The 15643-nt window shown below is 41.4% G+C and overlaps 2 protein-coding genes across 5 annotated transcripts in view; one reads left to right on the forward strand and one right to left on the reverse strand.

The window, feature by feature from the left end:
* tet1 (tet methylcytosine dioxygenase 1) overlaps positions 1 to 7697 on the reverse strand; it is a 36953-nt gene extending 29256 nt beyond the window's left edge. The window contains exons 1-2 of one of the 3 annotated variants that reach the window (XM_006783870.3): positions 7637 to 7697; positions 4082 to 6423 (exon numbers count right to left, since the gene is read on the reverse strand). In XM_006783870.3, the coding sequence (XP_006783933.2) occupies positions 4082 to 6256 (2175 nt within the window). In that variant the 5' untranslated portion in view covers positions 6257 to 6423; positions 7637 to 7697. Of the gene's footprint in view, positions 1 to 4081; positions 6424 to 6932; positions 7282 to 7548; positions 7595 to 7636 lie in introns of those variants that run through there. The other 2 variants (XM_006783869.2, XM_006783868.3) reach the window with 2 other exon arrangements.
* On the forward strand, positions 5964 to 13290 carry slc25a16 (solute carrier family 25 member 16). Of its 2 annotated transcripts, none has more exons than XM_006783867.3 (10): positions 5964 to 6305; positions 8166 to 8312; positions 9213 to 9305; positions 9395 to 9528; positions 9750 to 9813; positions 9985 to 10106; positions 10241 to 10307; positions 10420 to 10582; positions 10682 to 10750; positions 12455 to 13290. In XM_006783867.3, exons 2-10 carry the CDS (start codon positions 8219 to 8221, stop codon positions 12609 to 12611), a joined length of 963 nt encoding a protein of 320 aa, XP_006783930.1. In that variant the 5' UTR covers positions 5964 to 6305; positions 8166 to 8218; the 3' UTR covers positions 12612 to 13290. The 2 variants fall into 2 exon arrangements, with proteins under 2 accessions (XP_006783930.1, XP_006783929.1); XM_006783866.3 differs by lacking the exon at positions 5964 to 6305 and adding an exon at positions 7591 to 7937.
* Positions 13291 to 15643: the final 2353 nt, after the last annotated feature.

The following is a 15643-nucleotide window of genomic DNA, read 5'->3' on the forward strand; positions in this document are numbered from 1 at the left end:
TTCTCCAGTGGATAAACACTGAGTCAGCATAGCTGGCTTGAAACATGTTAGGACTGTTTCAGTCAAATATACGCTCTACAAATAAAGAAGGTCTGTTCTCATTAACTCCACTATTTTATTTCTGGCAACTACGTGCTGACATGTGGATTTGTGTTTAGGACCAGGTGTCCTCACAGCCCAGTACGAGACAAAGCCACGAGGGGACCCTTAAACCTGAGCCAAAGCAGACAAATTCAACTGGAAAGCTTCGCTCTTACTGACCACCACTTCTCCTTCTTGCACAAACCATGGAAGCTCACAGATGTACTTTTTTCAAACATTATTTATTTTTCTTCTACTTTTCACTACGTGTTCTCAATATGTTTTGTTTTGGGGGGGTTTTAAGCAGTTTTGGCACATTTTTCTGTTTTGTGGCAGAGCAGAGTTTTTCCTGGCTCACAATGGGCCTTTGGGGGTAACAGGACAGTAAACACAACTGAGCAGTGAAGGCAATGAGTCTGTGTTACCTTATTTGACCTATTTTTTTGTCACTTTTAACCATTTGATAAACAAGAATGTGAATTATGCAAATGAAGACTCGATTTAAAAAAACGTTTAGAAAACAATTTTAAGACGATCCTGATTATTTTTATTTGGTTCTAAAAATTTCTTAAAGGGTGGGGCAAAATTTGCAAGGAAAAAACACCCTGAAGAGTAAAACTCAACCAAACCCTAGACAGGCAGCTCCATGTAATACAACCACGCACAGAATCCGCATGTCCCTACATGAACTCCTCTTTGGCCTCTGCACCTTCTTTTCCACACACTCAGAGTTAGAAACGTTTGCTGGAAGGGTGTGTGAGCTTGATTAGCAAGACTGGCCAGCGAGTGTGTCAATGTATTACTCACACTAGAGCACATATAAAGTACACAAACAGCGGTTATAACAGAAGACAAGCTCAACCAGTTCAGCATTTAGAATAAGGCAAAGGATGAAGTTCAGGACTTCACCTACATTTCACCAGGATGACAGCATTCACCCAACGCTTCGCTTGCAACGCTTGGTGCAGTCTCCATGACAGTAGTCATTTTCAATTTAAAAACCTGTTTTCAAGCCACAAACACAAGCACTGCTGTATGGGAGGCAGCAGGCCAATGTGATGTCAGTTAAGAGCAAAACAACTGGGCTCTGTTGTTTGAATAAGGGTGGGTCAGCAGTTCTACGTCACTCTGTACACTGTCATCCAGCAATGACATTGTACATGCAAGCCCTCATAAAAACATGCACAACATCAAGAGTCACCACCAGATATGCTGTAAGTGTGTCACTGAGTCGCTCAGCAACTCAGCACACCCTCCACCCACACACACAAACACACACACACACACACACACACACACACTGACCTACAATTCAGGGTAATCCCAATAGCATGGCCGCAAATCTCTCCCTGGCCTGATCTTTCCTTCCTCACCCACTCTCATACTGGAAATAGAGGTCTCTACTACTAAGAATGCAGGTGTTATATAATCAGCCCTAATCTGCTTCTGTCACTGCTACCGCTCTAAGGGTTCTGCTAGGACATGCACGCACGCTTGCACACACATGGACCCTCACACACAGTTGTTCACTCACCCCTCACTACAACAGTTTGACTAGAAAAGTGGTTGAGAAAGGTAAAACTTCACAACAGAGTATACTGTATATGTGAGAAACCGAAATAATAAAGTGGGCGGAGGTCTTGTTGAATCTGCAAAGTACCGCTGACCAAAAATATGCACCATGGTACTAGTTAACTTTCTGTTGTCTCACTGTATCTCACTGTACTATTACTGTTATCAATAATATTTCTGAATAACTAACCCTTGGCTCATAACTCATTCTTCAGTCAGAAGCAAATACATCATTTTAATGTTATTATTACAAAGAAATATGATCCACAGCGCTCCTTGGGCCAGGGAAAATGAATCATTAAGTCAGTGAACTGTCACAGAACTTCAGCTCATTGCTTAGTGACACTGGAGTAAAAATAGGACAGGTGGTGTTTGCACAGTAATAGTTGAATCATTTGGCATTCAGTGACCACTGTAACTAGTTGCAGCAATTAACTGGTAACAAAAAGGTTGAGTACACAACATGCTATGGGCGACAGCTTGGGTTGCAAGGCAATTGCACAAGTTCTAAGGTGGATGGCACCCTGTCCTTTTTGTGGTTTGATTTGAACTGATTGCAGTCAGTCTCAGGCAGATTAGCGAAGCTCTGCAAACAACTATTCTAATTCATAAATGCAGACAGACTGACGACACATTGCAATCAATCAGTCTGCATCAATGTGTCCCCTTTGGGGTTATGTCAGGAAGGCCATCGGGCGAAAAACTGCCAAATCAAACATGCGGCGCTACCCGCTGTGGCAAACCCTTGTGACAAGGACAGTGAGTGTAACTCGTGTGGACTGAACTGGTTGTCAACTGGTTGTATTCTGGTTATTTTCCTATATAAAAGCAAGGTTGTCATTTTGCAATTAAATCAATGTCCTGGAGCAATTATTTGTGCAGGTATTTCAGAATTTCTCTTTCAAATCTATGAGGTTCTAGTTCAACCCTGAATGCAGTGAATTTGAATTTCTGTTTAGTGTCATTTTCTGTGTATGCAGACAGGAACAGATTTGAAATTTTTACAAATTTATTACAGTTAATCTCTGTATTACCACAAACAGATTGCATTTAAATGCCAACTTGACCCCATTCACATACAAACTGAAAGCAGTCTTGCGTTCTATCATCCTCTTGACACAGCAAAGTTGGTTTGAAGACAGCAACTGATTGCGAGTGGTTTACACAGGGGCTTCCATTTCTAAATCAACCATTTCAATGCAACAAGATGACACGTTCATTGCACACAGTTGCAGTTGTGTATTCTCTCCACTGACTTTGGTACATGTTAGAACTAATTTTAGGTTTTAATGGTCACGTTCAAAGCAGGTATAGATCAGGTATGGAGCCAGTTTGCAACCTTACATGCTCCTGTCCTCAAGTCTGAGTTTTTGCCATCAGATGTGACCTCCTCCACTTATTAAAGCACATTTTGTATTTGCTTTCATGTGATTCCATTACTCTGTTTATTACCCACATTGCCTGCTTTTAGTCTTTTCATTGATATATAATTAAGTATCTGGCTTTCATCTTTCTGTCAAAAGCAATTCATAAACCCTGTTTTTGCTCTTTATTAAAGTTTATTATTATAATATTATTATTTTTTACTATACATAACATAATTTCAAGGCATCCTTACTCGATTCACTGTTTTATCATAAAATATGCTCTTTGGTAACTTGGAGAAAAATAACATGAAATCTCTGTAACTACTTACCCCATCAGAAACACTTAGGCATCACATGCAATCCATAAAATAGTTATAGTCTGGATTGCACCATAGATTGCATACACACACAAATACACACACACATGCAATTGCACACAAAAGACCAATCCTCCAACCACGTGCTGAACGGCTGCCAGTCATGTGACAGCTTCTTCCCCTCTCTCAACACAGGGTATTTTCTCTGTTCTCACAAAGTGGCCTTAACTACTATTCGCCAACCCCTAACCCTGACCTAACCTTAAAACGTGCCTTCAGCACGCTGGACTTTTTTTGTGGCCCCCATAATGGGGACATGCCTCCAAAATGTGACATGGTAAACAGATTTCGGTCCCCATGGCATGAGTAATACCTGGGCCACACACAAACATGCTCACTTCCCCTTTCACCCTGTGCATTTCCCTACAAATAACAGGAAGACAGTGTGAAGTTCAGCAAGTGGCATCTGTTGAGACCCACAGAGAGAATTCACAATAGGAAAGTGAAACTTTTTGTTTCAACTGTCTAGTCTAAGTCAACTAATGATCACTACTATTTGCTAGCTGGCGGCTGGGAAACCTCAGAGATCAAAAGCAATGCACTCAGACAACAGCAACCACAGTTTTCTCAGCTGATTCAGATCAGCTGTATATTCAAACTCAAATCATTATCTAAATTTACCTTACATGCTGAGCAATGTCTGAGTTGCTATCAAATGTAGTAAAAAGAGGCAGTAGGCCTCACCTGTGCAGCAGAGTGAGTGTGTGGAGATGAAGGTCCTCTCCTCTTCAGTTCCACGCATTTCCTCAGTTTACAGATTTGGTGACCGGTCCTGCGGTTGAGGCAGCAGCTGCACTGGCCGCAGTTGATCTTCCTGAGGCACGGCTCGCATTTCCCACACCTGCGCCGCTTTTTCCCCTCCTTCCTCTGCAGTTTTGAAGCGACCCAGGCGAGCGAGCAGGCCCCCTCTTGCGCCCAGGATCCGGGTTGAACAGATAAGCTGGGGTCTCCATAGCCGGCCTCTGATTCAGTCTCGAAGGAAAAAGAGGATCGAGTGCTCTCTGAGCTGCAGGAGAAGGTGGAGCTGCTGTCCAGAGAGGGAGTCGAGATCTTTGGCACCGAATCCTGCTCTGGCACTGCTACCTGAACCTTGCTGAGGTTTAGTTCTAACTCGGTTGAAGGGGCAGCCAGCTGGGAAAGTAGTGCTAAGGACCCCAAAGGTACAGCCTTCTGGCTCTTGTGCTCCAGTGGCTCTTGAATGAATTCACTATCTTTGGTTTGTGACTCTGAGGGTGTGCAAGCTAGACTTTCTCCTTGATTAGGAAGCACCTCTTGGATCTGTGGCTGGTGTGGTTCCCCGTGGCAGGAATCCCTCATATTGCTAGGTTTGAGGGAGTCTGTACGGATAATAACTGGCATATTTCTTTTCACTACAACCGCCTGCACCATCAGGGCTGCTTCAGTCACAACTGAGCACCCTGGAGATTGAGGTTTAGCACCATGAGTGGCAGGTTGAATATCTATCTTACTCAGAACTTTGCCAAGTGACTCTGAGGTGGAAGGGGCTTTGGTGGGATTTGAGGTAGCTGTGTTGGAGACCGGTAGCACACAAGCAGGTAATTCTGACTGTGCTGTCAGTCCCTTGTTAGAATGAGGTGGATCTGGGGTTTGACAGGCTGGAGTGCCAGTTTGGGGATGCGCAGGAATGATGGAAACATCATTCTCCTTCTGTTTCCTTCCTCCATCTTTATTCTCATAATTACCCAACCTCCAAGTGATGTCCTCAATCTCTTCCACTGTCTCTTTTTGCCTCTGAACTGGCTTTGTTGCTTCTATACTCTCTTTCCTCTCATGATTTATCTCCTCTCTTCTCTCATCATCAGGTGTGACTCTTTCATCTGTTGTTTTATCTTGCAATATCAGGATGTTGTTTTGCTCTTGTGCAGTACACACATTATCTTCCTTACCATCGCTGGCAGGATGATCAAACTTTTTTCCAAGGATAGCTGAAGTGTCATTTCCCTCACAGTTGCCCTGCACCTCCAGTGAGCCTGTTGTTGTTGACTCTGAGGACTCGGGAGGTGCTTCTTTACTCCTTTCACTGGAGAGTTTTATTTGTCCATCAGCATCATCAACCTCTGGGGCTCCAGAGACACTCTTCAGATCACCTTTACTGTTATGGCTGTCAGTAATTTTCTCTTGCTGGGTTATAGGACCATCGCAGCTGTTCTGCACACAGTCTTCCAGTGTGTTATTACACAGTGGTGAATCAGCTTTAAAAACGCTGTCCTCTTTAGCACCTTTGACTCCGAGACCCTGGTCTTTGACATTTTCAGGAGTCTCAACCTCCGTTTTTGGACCAACTTCCTCGTCATCACTATTTTCCAGTTTCTCTGCTTCCTCATCAGGAGTTGAATCGTTGATTCTGGTACTCGGTCGCTGGTTTCTTTTATTTCCGTGCTGGGGTGCTGATCTTCTCCTAGTGCTCCCCCTGCTGTACTTCCCTCTACTGCAAGGTTTAGGAGGCTGACAGGAAGTAACAGACACTTGTGTACACCGCTGGGACTTCCTTCGCCCCAGGGGGTCTTGTAACTTGCCACAGTGGTCAGGCGGATTGCTCGCCCGTCTAAGCCTTGCAGATCCTGTTACATTTAGGGAATGGTTCACTCTGCTGGGGGACCTCCTGGGACCTTGAGCAGCAGGTCTGCTAAACTCTCTTCCATGGGGACTTTGGCTTGACTTTGCTTGGGCCCTGGTTTTTGAACTTCTGGGTTCTCTGGATGTTTTCTGGGTCCTCTGTGCAGCTCTTCCTCTGGTTTTATTTGAACTGCAAGTTTGCCTCTTGGTGCGGATCGCTTTCTGGGTGTTCTTCCTCTGAGTAGATGTCTGTATCCTGGTGGGTCTGGTAGTAGCAGGCATGGCTGAGGGTATGAAAGGGAGGATTTCTGGCAGCCAGCATGGGAGCCAGGTGAATGTTTATCTTTTGCTTAGCACACAATTTTTCTTTCTTAAAAAAAAATCCTCCTCTTCTGTTTTTTGAATGCAAACTATGATGCTACCCTGATTTTGCTATTGCAGTGCATGACCTAAAAAAGGGAAAACAAATGTCACAATTGTGCGTTTTCAGTGTAATAATGACAAACTGTTCATGCACTCAAACACCACATGACTATAACAGTGTAATAACTACAGGAAACGACAGCTTTTCCAAGCATTGTGTACAAAGACGAGTCAGATAGGTTGACGTTAATATAATAAAATATTTTGAGTATAATAAAAACAAACCAGCTATATACAAAAACTATAGCTTCCACAGTGCCTTAACAGTTTAAAGGGCAGACACGTTGAAGAGCACAGGGCTCTGGCCGGAGGTCGGATCCTGTTTTCGTCTTTCTGACTGACGGAAGAGGGGGTTATTACCGTGGAAGAAAAAAAGCGCCTTCAGCGTCGCTTTCAATTACTGTTTTGCACTTGACCGCTGTCAGTAAAATCACAGAGGTGATAAGAAAACCGGGAAAAAGCTCACTTTCGTGAAGCCTGTTCTGTCGCCGGTGTAGTTGTATTTACACGTTTACAGCTGAAATGCTCTACATACCACAGAAAGAGAGAGAGAGCGAGAGAGACAGTTGCACTGTCTGAACTGCTAATAATACCCCGCTCCAGCGAGACAGCGAGACCTTGTATTGGTTTCCCTCCTCGGCAAATATAGAGCGCTGGTAAGTTCAATCCTCTTCACACGATGACACATGGACATGATACGGGAAGGAGCACCGACGGCGTGAATACGCAGCCACGGGGAATGGCTGGTTTTCGGCGTGCTTCGTGTAGCCTTTGGGAGCACGACACCCGTTAAAATGTAAATCCCTCTTATGTCTATCCATTCAGGGCAGCCCCGCTCACACTCCCTCCACCAGACGCAAGCAGGCTACAGTCACTCCGCTGGCTAAAAAACTCGTCGTCTGCTTGAAGGGAGCGGGGGGGAAAACCTGGAGTGGAACACACTCCGTTTCGCTTCAACCAGCCGCCTGTATTTCAGTATTACAGTCACGGTGTTAGCATGCGGCGTGGTCGCTAATGGGTACTTAGCTAAATATTAATTAGTTAATTAATTAAGCGAGTTTTCTTCTTTTTCCTTCGTTAATAATTAAAGAAAGACGCTGGGTAATATTTTTAGAATATTTCTAATAATTTTAAGGCAAATTTCGTCTCACCGGTGACGTTTTACTTTGCGATATAAATCTCACGTCGTTATCAAAGATATTCATAAAGCTATATAAAAAAACACAACCACCCTCTTACGTCATAGTTGCGACGTCGTTCGCCGTCATTATCGCGCGACTTTTTTTCTGCTGAAGCCGTCAGTCTGTGGGCGAAGGGCATGAGCGTGCTCACCGTTGTCAAAGCCTCATATCGATCTGCATTTGCGGCATTTAAGCGTGACTTTCAGCCTTTCGTCTGACTGACGAAGTGTGGGCTCGATAAAAGCCAGGAGTATCTAGAGGAATGAGAGAAACGAGAGAAGGAGGCGACTCAGCGAAGGAACAAAATATTTGTTGACTTTAATTCCTCGTTCGGACTTATTAATAGTTCTGATTATACTGTGAGTATGGTTTTTAAGACGTCCATGGGTGCTGTCGTCTCTTAGCTCCCTGCTACTTGTGACTACTAACCTTCACAGTGGAGCAATTTCTCAGTGACTAACCTTACACAACCTCCATTTGGCCATTCAAAAAGGACAGCTGGCTTTGCTTATGGGCCCAATTTTGTATATTTTAAGCAATACCTTAAAACGACACCCACATGCTCACAATCTCATTTGCCTTTGCAGTGTTTTTACCGAACCCGTAAAGTCATGGATTTGGCAGCTCACTGAGCAGGGAGATGACATCGGAGGCTGCGGTCTCCACACGCCCCACCATGAGCAGCACCCCTTCCAAGGGGGACTACCACTGGGTCCGCTCCTTTGTGGCTGGAGGTAGGGTCTGACACATCGGCTTACAAGCAGTGATGTCTCCAGTCACACAGTTTCTTTGCCTTAATTTATTTTTTATGAATGAAGCCAGATTCATTCATCGTTATTACTGATAATAGTGGTGGTGGTTATCACTGTTATCTCACAGCAAGAAGATCTTGGGTTTGAATCCCACTTGCATGAAGCTTGCATGGGTCTCCACTTTCTCCCACAGTCCAAAAACATGCATGGTTTTAGGTTAAGTCGCAATTCTAATAAGGTGACGATCAATGTGATTGCCTCTGCCTGTTTGTGTTTGCTAGCACCAAAGTACAAAGTGTTGCACGTGACCAACAAAATAAAATGAACTTTGTAGACCAATAAACTAATAAAGCTACATAAATTGTAGGGGGAAAAAAGTTAAACATTCTCATCTGACCTGCTCTTCAGCTAAAATGAGGGTATGTCTCTGGCAGGTGTATTAGTCAACAAGAAAATACTCTATATTTCTCCTTTAACTAAAAGTTAGATTTTCACTTCACAGTTCAAAATTTACACCTGATATATGAGTAATAAGAAAAACATTAACATCACATAGTCTAACAGCTTTGTAAAAGTACCAATTAAAGTGCACTCCAGCACTGTTTGATTAAAGAACATGACCACTTTCCTGCTAAATTAATCATTATTTGCATATTTCATCTCTGTAGCTTTAGCGCAACTCACATGTAATACCGATGTTGGCTCAGATTGGCTGATCTTGTTTGGACAGGTTACCTGTGTGTCTGACTTGCCACAAAATGTTAAATGGTTGACATTGTTTTGCAATAAAAGGGCAATTACTTTTGCTTGTTAGTTGTAGATAAATAAAAAGAAAATACCAATCATTCATCTGTTTCTGAATGGCTTTTGCTTTGTTTTTAGGTGTAGCAGGATGCTGTGCCAAGACTACCATCGCTCCTCTGGACAGAGTCAAGATTCTTCTTCAAGCCCAGAACCCCCATTATAAACATCTGGGTAAAATAATAATAGTAATAATATTGAGCTAACAAGTGTTTGCTTCCACACGTCTGTATAGGAGTGAAACTTTAGGACTTTCTTTGCAGGAGTAATTTCCACTCTCAGAGCTGTGCCAAAAAAAGAAGGCATCCTTGGCTTGTACAAGGGTAATGGGGCTATGATGGTCAGGATATTTCCTTACGGAGCCATCCAGTTCATGGCCTTTGACAAATATAAAAAGGTAGAGTATGCATTTTATTGTGGAGTGCTGCTGTCAAAGGTCAAAGCTATAAAAATGATTAAACCTCATGCTAGAAGACTGGTTAGAGAAATGTGCCGTGTGCTTTAATGTCCGTGTATTTTGTGCTGTATTGGCATCACAGCATTCGTTTCATCTTTGCATTGTTTTATTGGTTCGTTGATTTTCTACCCAGGCTGATGTTGTCAATATTCCCTTTACAGCTGCTAAGTAAACAGATAGGCATCTCTGGACACATCCACCGCCTCATGGCAGGATCTATGGCAGGTACTGATAAGACTTAGTGTGTGACGGTTGGGTGTCATGCACTCCTCTGACGTAGATAATGTGCCTTCCTCTAAGCTAGCCATCATTGTTCCTCTTTAATTACTAACTATGTTTAAATGTTTCACATACAAGAGTCCGCTGTGAGTCAGTGTGTTCTTTGTGTGTTTTCAGGGATGACTGCAGTGATATGCACTTACCCTCTGGATGTAATCCGAGCCAGGCTGGCCTTCCAGGTGAAGGGAGATCATCGCTACACTGGAATTGCTAATGCTTTCCACACCATCTACCTTAAGGTGATCTGCTAGTGATCAAATAAGCGTCTAATAAACTAAATGCTCTTCACACAAGATTGTAGCCTTTAATTTAAGATCAGCTCAATTTGCCTACAATACCCATTTTTATATTTGCTTCTTCTGTTTTTGTGAAGGAGGGAGGCGTCTTGGGCTTCTACAGGGGACTTACTCCAACACTTATTGGAATGGCGCCTTATGCAGGTGATTTTTGGAAATATTTTTGATGCTAGTATGTGAAGGACAACATAAAATACAATTTTTCCCTTCCCACATATATAACCAGTGTGGGTTCTGTTGCATTGTATGCTCCTAGGTCTGTCTTTCTTCACCTTCGGAACCCTGAAAAGCCTGGGTTTGAAACATTTCCCAGAGCTGCTTGGACGCCCTTCCTCAGACAACCCCGATGTGCTCATTTTGAAAACCCATGTCAATCTTCTCTGTGGAGGGGTTGCGGGGGCTATTGCTCAGACGGCATCGTAAGTGGCTGGTTAATTTGCGATGCCCAGCAGGGCTTTGCTGTTGATTAGACTGATTGACTGATGGTTCATGTGTCACGCTGTATGCCGTCTCACTAGGTACCCTTTGGATGTGGCTAGAAGAAGAATGCAGTTAGGCGCTGTGCTTCCTGACTCAGAGAAATGTGTGTAAGTATCACTGTTGTTTGCTACATTCGCCTCATTTATATGTTACAAATAGTTAAATATTTATTTTCCTAGTATAAAGACAAGATGTTTTAATTTTAAAGTGGAAATAAAACAAACAAAGAAAAAAAAAAGGGTGTTTTTTTTTTTATGTGGTCTGACATGATTTTACATTCACTGGTCACTTTATTGCTAGCCCTGGGTTTGAGGCCTTCAGAGCTGCCCTAATTATTCATGGCATAGATTCACCAAGTTGCTGGAAACACTCTGCAAAGAATGCCATGTTTGACGATGGCATCACACAGCTACTGCAGATTCATCACCTGCACACTGATGATGCAAATCTCCTCTTCCACTGCATCCCAGTTGGATTGAGATCAAGTGCCTATAGAAGCTGTTTCATTCATTGTCATGTTCAAGAAAGCAGTTTGAGCGAATCTGAGCTTTAGAAAACTATCATTCACTGGATAATTTTCCCTTTTATGGGAGCATTCACTGTAAACCGTAGAGATGGTTGTGTGAGGAAAGTCCCAGTAGATCAGAAACATTCAGACCAACCCGTCTGGCACCAACAACGATGCCACTTTCAAAATCACTTAAATCATGTTTTTTCTGATGCTCAGATTGAACTTTGGCAGGTTGTCTCGACCATGTCTGCATACCTAAATGTATTAATTTGCTGCCATCTGATCGGCTTAGTAGAGATTTGCGTTAAACAGCTGAGCTTGATAAGTGGCCAGTGAGTGTATGCAACACATTCAGAGAGAAATGAAGGGGTAATTGGTTCTTAGGTGTAATGTCGTACTGAGGGTAATAATAGAAAAACACCTCACACAATACAGCGCTGATGAAGTTAACCTTTTTTTTTTTTCATAAGTCGCTCATCAAGCTGAATAAATATTTGATTCTTGTGTCTTTGCTTTTAAAAGCACATCTGATTATAATAGTCTCAGTTTTTATGCATTCTGTAACAAGAGCTTCATAATAAATAACATTTGTCTCCCATTTACGTCTTTCGCTTCCTTGGTAGTGTTTGTACATTTACTGCTTAAAAAGGTTGATTTCACATTTGGTTTTGTGTGGTTAACTTAATGATTAAAAAGGAGAAAATTCCTGAGGTTTTGTGCTTGTTTAGTCTAGATATGGTACTATTGATTAAAAAGGGAAAAAAAAGGGCCGACATTTTTAGTACTGTTGTAGTAACTGAGTTATAAAGCTACAGCAGCATACCATTCATAGCTGTAAAGTTCACAGATGCCAGTATAAACACTCACCCTTCTTGTGTTCTGTTTACAATGTTATGTAAAAAATTTTGGATGTTTTCACAAGTTCCAGTTCATCGGTCACTACCAAAGACAAGTTTTTGTGTGATTACAGCTGATTTATGCAACCTCAAAGGTCAAGAATAAAAATGGCAAATTTTTCGTGTTTCAAAAAAACAAACATTATTTAAGGCAGTTTGCTTAGGTTAAAAACTTTGGAGATTAAATCATTTAAATCTGTTCCCCATAAAGATAACCTCAGTATATATCAATTAAAAACGTGGTTTGATGACTGTTAGAATAGTTCAAGGATACCCTGAGCACCTGAATTATGAAGGAAACCGCTCAGTTCTTTTTCAAGGGATAAAGAGTTAAAAAAAATACTGTTTTTCTTTTCTCTTCTAAAAGATGTATTTATTTATGTATTCTTTCTTTACCTAAACAGATCACTGATCAAGACACTAAAGTACGTGTATAATACGTTTGGGGTGAAGAAAGGATTGTACCGAGGCCTTTCTCTCAACTACATCCGCTGTGTCCCCTCCCAGGCCGTGGCCTTTACCACCTATGAGTTCATGAAGCAGGTCCTCCACCTGAACTAGTGGCTGTTTTTTGTACCTCCCAGGCTGCACCCAGGCCTTTGTGCTCCTAGACTTAATGCCAGCCGACTTCAACGCTTCCTTCATCTGAAGGTTGCTCACTATGTCTTAAACCCCTGAGTGCAGGAACTGCCTTTTCCTCACCGAAAAAGGGATTTGAATATGAAATGAAAAAGCAACTCCATGTCTGTCCTGTTTCATTCCTTCTTACTTTTTGCTTTGGTAATTCAACAACTCATAATTTTTTTTTCTTCTTTCATGCTCATAGATGGGTGTAACCTGCCCCACAGTAACCCTAAAATTATATATAAAATTATAATTTCTTTTTAAAGCTGCATCATTCACAGCGCGCAGTGATCTGAGAAATGCATTTTTATAGTGGTGTTTTCTATGTTCTGACCCGGTGAAGAGATTTTAAGATGCATAAATGATCCAACTAAGCTCTCTAAAGAATATATTTTTATTATTCTTTTTTTTGTACAGAGAATAGGAATTTGTTGATGTCTTTATTATTTGTCATATCTTTATTTTATTTCAATGTGGTAAAACGTAGCTTTGGCTGAAAATTGAGAGTAATTGTAAAATAAGTTAAAGTATTTTGCAGATTTAAAGCTTAGTGTTTAATTATAAACTGCACAACTTAAGGAAATCTGTAAGTTGTGCATTTTTTTTGCTCCCCCCCCCCCCCCTTTTTTTTCTTTTTTTTTTCTTTTTTTTTGCTCATTTTTTGTGCATATTTTTTAGAGATGCTGTGACATGTGTGGTACATGACTTTTATTTTGAAACAATCCCTTATTTTACTGCCAGAATACTTAATTAGAGCAGTTACTGTGTACATGTTCTAATGCTGAAAGACCCTTGCTCTTCTGTTTAACTGCTCTTAGATGTTTAGTCTGTGTCTTTGATTAGACTGAATTGTGTCCACCGTTGATCACTGGTGTTCACACAGAGCTTTTGAGATGCTGAGATTTTGATATAATGTGGATTCTGGGCTGATATCGTGGAGGGACACGATTGCCAGATGGGACTCAGGAGTAATTTGCACTTAATGACTGTAGCTGTATTTATTGATTTAGCGACCTGTTGCCACTGGGTGGCAGCACTGATATGTTTTGTTTACTGTTGGAGCAACATTCATATGAAATCAACAACTTCTTGACAGATTAAGGAACTTGGGTTTGCTTTTAACCACAAGAAGTCATTCAGATAGTAATAATCATACATGCCGTGTTTCACTGGAGTTTCACTGTGACTGTTTACATTTATTGTCCAAGAGGAGAAAAAAAGCGAATTAATTACTGAAGAAAAAATTATGTTTTGATCTTTTTCATCACATGCCTTCAAGTCACCAATAATAAGGATCCTTAATTTTTGAACAGGCATCCTAGTTTTATTTAGCCTCTTGCCTTTTTCTGCGTTCAATGTCTCACTTCTTCAGAGTGATTAGTGTGTTTTATTAAACATTTGTCTGCGTGAGTCAGCTGATGCCTCAGCTTTAACATGTGTGTAGGTATATATGAATGGGGCGGGGAAGTGCAAAAGGCAGATTCTTAAAACGGTGCTTTCCACCATTATGGGTTTGTGAGTCTTTCAAATGAAGCCGTGTCTACATACTCTTTATCACAGTTTGCTCATGCCCATCACAGAGGGATTTTCCCCTAATATACACCTCTCAGTCTCATCTGAATATCTCCTAGAGAGGTGCACTGTTTTACGTCGACAGCTCAGCTGCAAATTTGTACAGAAGATAGCTTCTTTTTTTTTCTGATCTGTTGTCCGTTCATAGAGTAATTTATTGCATAATCCACTAAATCCCCAGAAGATCCAGTTTAAAGTGTGGACAGGTTCAAACTGGTCTTTAATCATTCTGTTGGAAAGCACACTTGAGGGGTCAGAAAGCACCGTTGTAGCATATTGAAATGTGCTGACAGTTTGGGCAGCTTTCATGCTCTAAAGACTCTGTGTTAGACACAGACTTGTGACTGAAGGTGATGGAAAAAAGCCTAAAAATGTAGGAAAGCAGACTTCTTCCATATCAAAAGTTTAAAATGTAAAAGTCCAGGTGAGGAAGTCATCTGTGTGACTTCAATAAACAAATAAAGTACACCTACATTGTTGGACTTACTGACATACTAATACTAAGTTGCAGCTACTTTCAGGAAACAGACCTTTCAGCAGTCATTCGTCCAGAGTGCACAAATGCTTTCATCATTGTTTTTCATACAGTTCCTCTTATTTCCATATTGGGTTTTTTAAAAACAGCTTTCCCCTCACTCGATGCTCCTACTGCCCACTGCCACTGGTAATGGATTGTTATTGTTCGGGTGTTTATGTGGAGAAGCACTGCCGGGCTAGATGGGACTGAAATAATTATTTTTTTTTGTTTTAGAAATGAACAATGAAAATGCCTTGTTTTGTTTGTTTGTGAGCTTTATTTTCTGACTTTGTACTTGTTCAGTGCTTTTTAAAAGCAGGGTCTGAATGATATAATTACATGCCATCTTCTTAAAACAGCACGAGGTCTCGTATCTTTATTTTTGTCTTTGATTTCAAGTTTCTTCTGAAGATGCTGTCCCTTACTACTCCATCCAAGTATGAGGAGCAGGAGTTTCTTTCTCCTTGCTTTTATCATTTACGAGAGGAAAAACACTTTTGAATCCAGTCAGTGACGAAGCAACCACTTCATTATTTTTCCCACTCTGAGTTTGGCACGTATAGCTCCTTTTTCATGTTGACGTTATAGTCGTCCCCCCCCCCCCCCCCCCCCCCTTAAAACCACACAGGGAGACTCTCTGATGCATTTGCATTTATTTTACTAAAACTACCATCCACTGTTGTCCCATGGCACCTAGTGATTTGATTTGTAAATGAGACACAGATGCAAAAGATACACCTAATAGAGACTTATATGTTTTTTGATACAGTTTCACATCAAATTAGTTAAAGTCAGTTAGTGTTTTAATGTAGGTTGTCGTGCTCGTCTCTGTTTTCCTAAAGGAATTCCAAAATCAGGAATGCTGTCCCTTATATACATA

Source organism: Neolamprologus brichardi, chromosome 13, assembly GCF_056152115.1.
Source record: "Neolamprologus brichardi isolate AB-2024 chromosome 13, ASM5615211v1, whole genome shotgun sequence".
NCBI classification, from domain to species: domain Eukaryota; kingdom Metazoa; phylum Chordata; class Actinopteri; order Cichliformes; family Cichlidae; genus Neolamprologus; species Neolamprologus brichardi.

What these genes read in the sequence shown, in the direction of transcription:
- slc25a16 (XM_006783867.3), top strand. Translation starts at nt 8,219, where the DNA reads ATGACATCGGAGGCTGCGGTCTCCACACGCCCCACCATGAGCAGCACC. An exon ending in TGGAATGGCGCCTTATGCAG is followed by an intron (nt 10,308 to 10,419) that starts GTGATTTTTGGA and finishes GTATGCTCCTAG; the next exon opens with GTCTGTCTTTCTTCACCTTC. An exon ending in GCTATTGCTCAGACGGCATC is followed by an intron (nt 10,583 to 10,681) that starts GTAAGTGGCTGG and finishes CCGTCTCACTAG; the next exon opens with GTACCCTTTGGATGTGGCTA.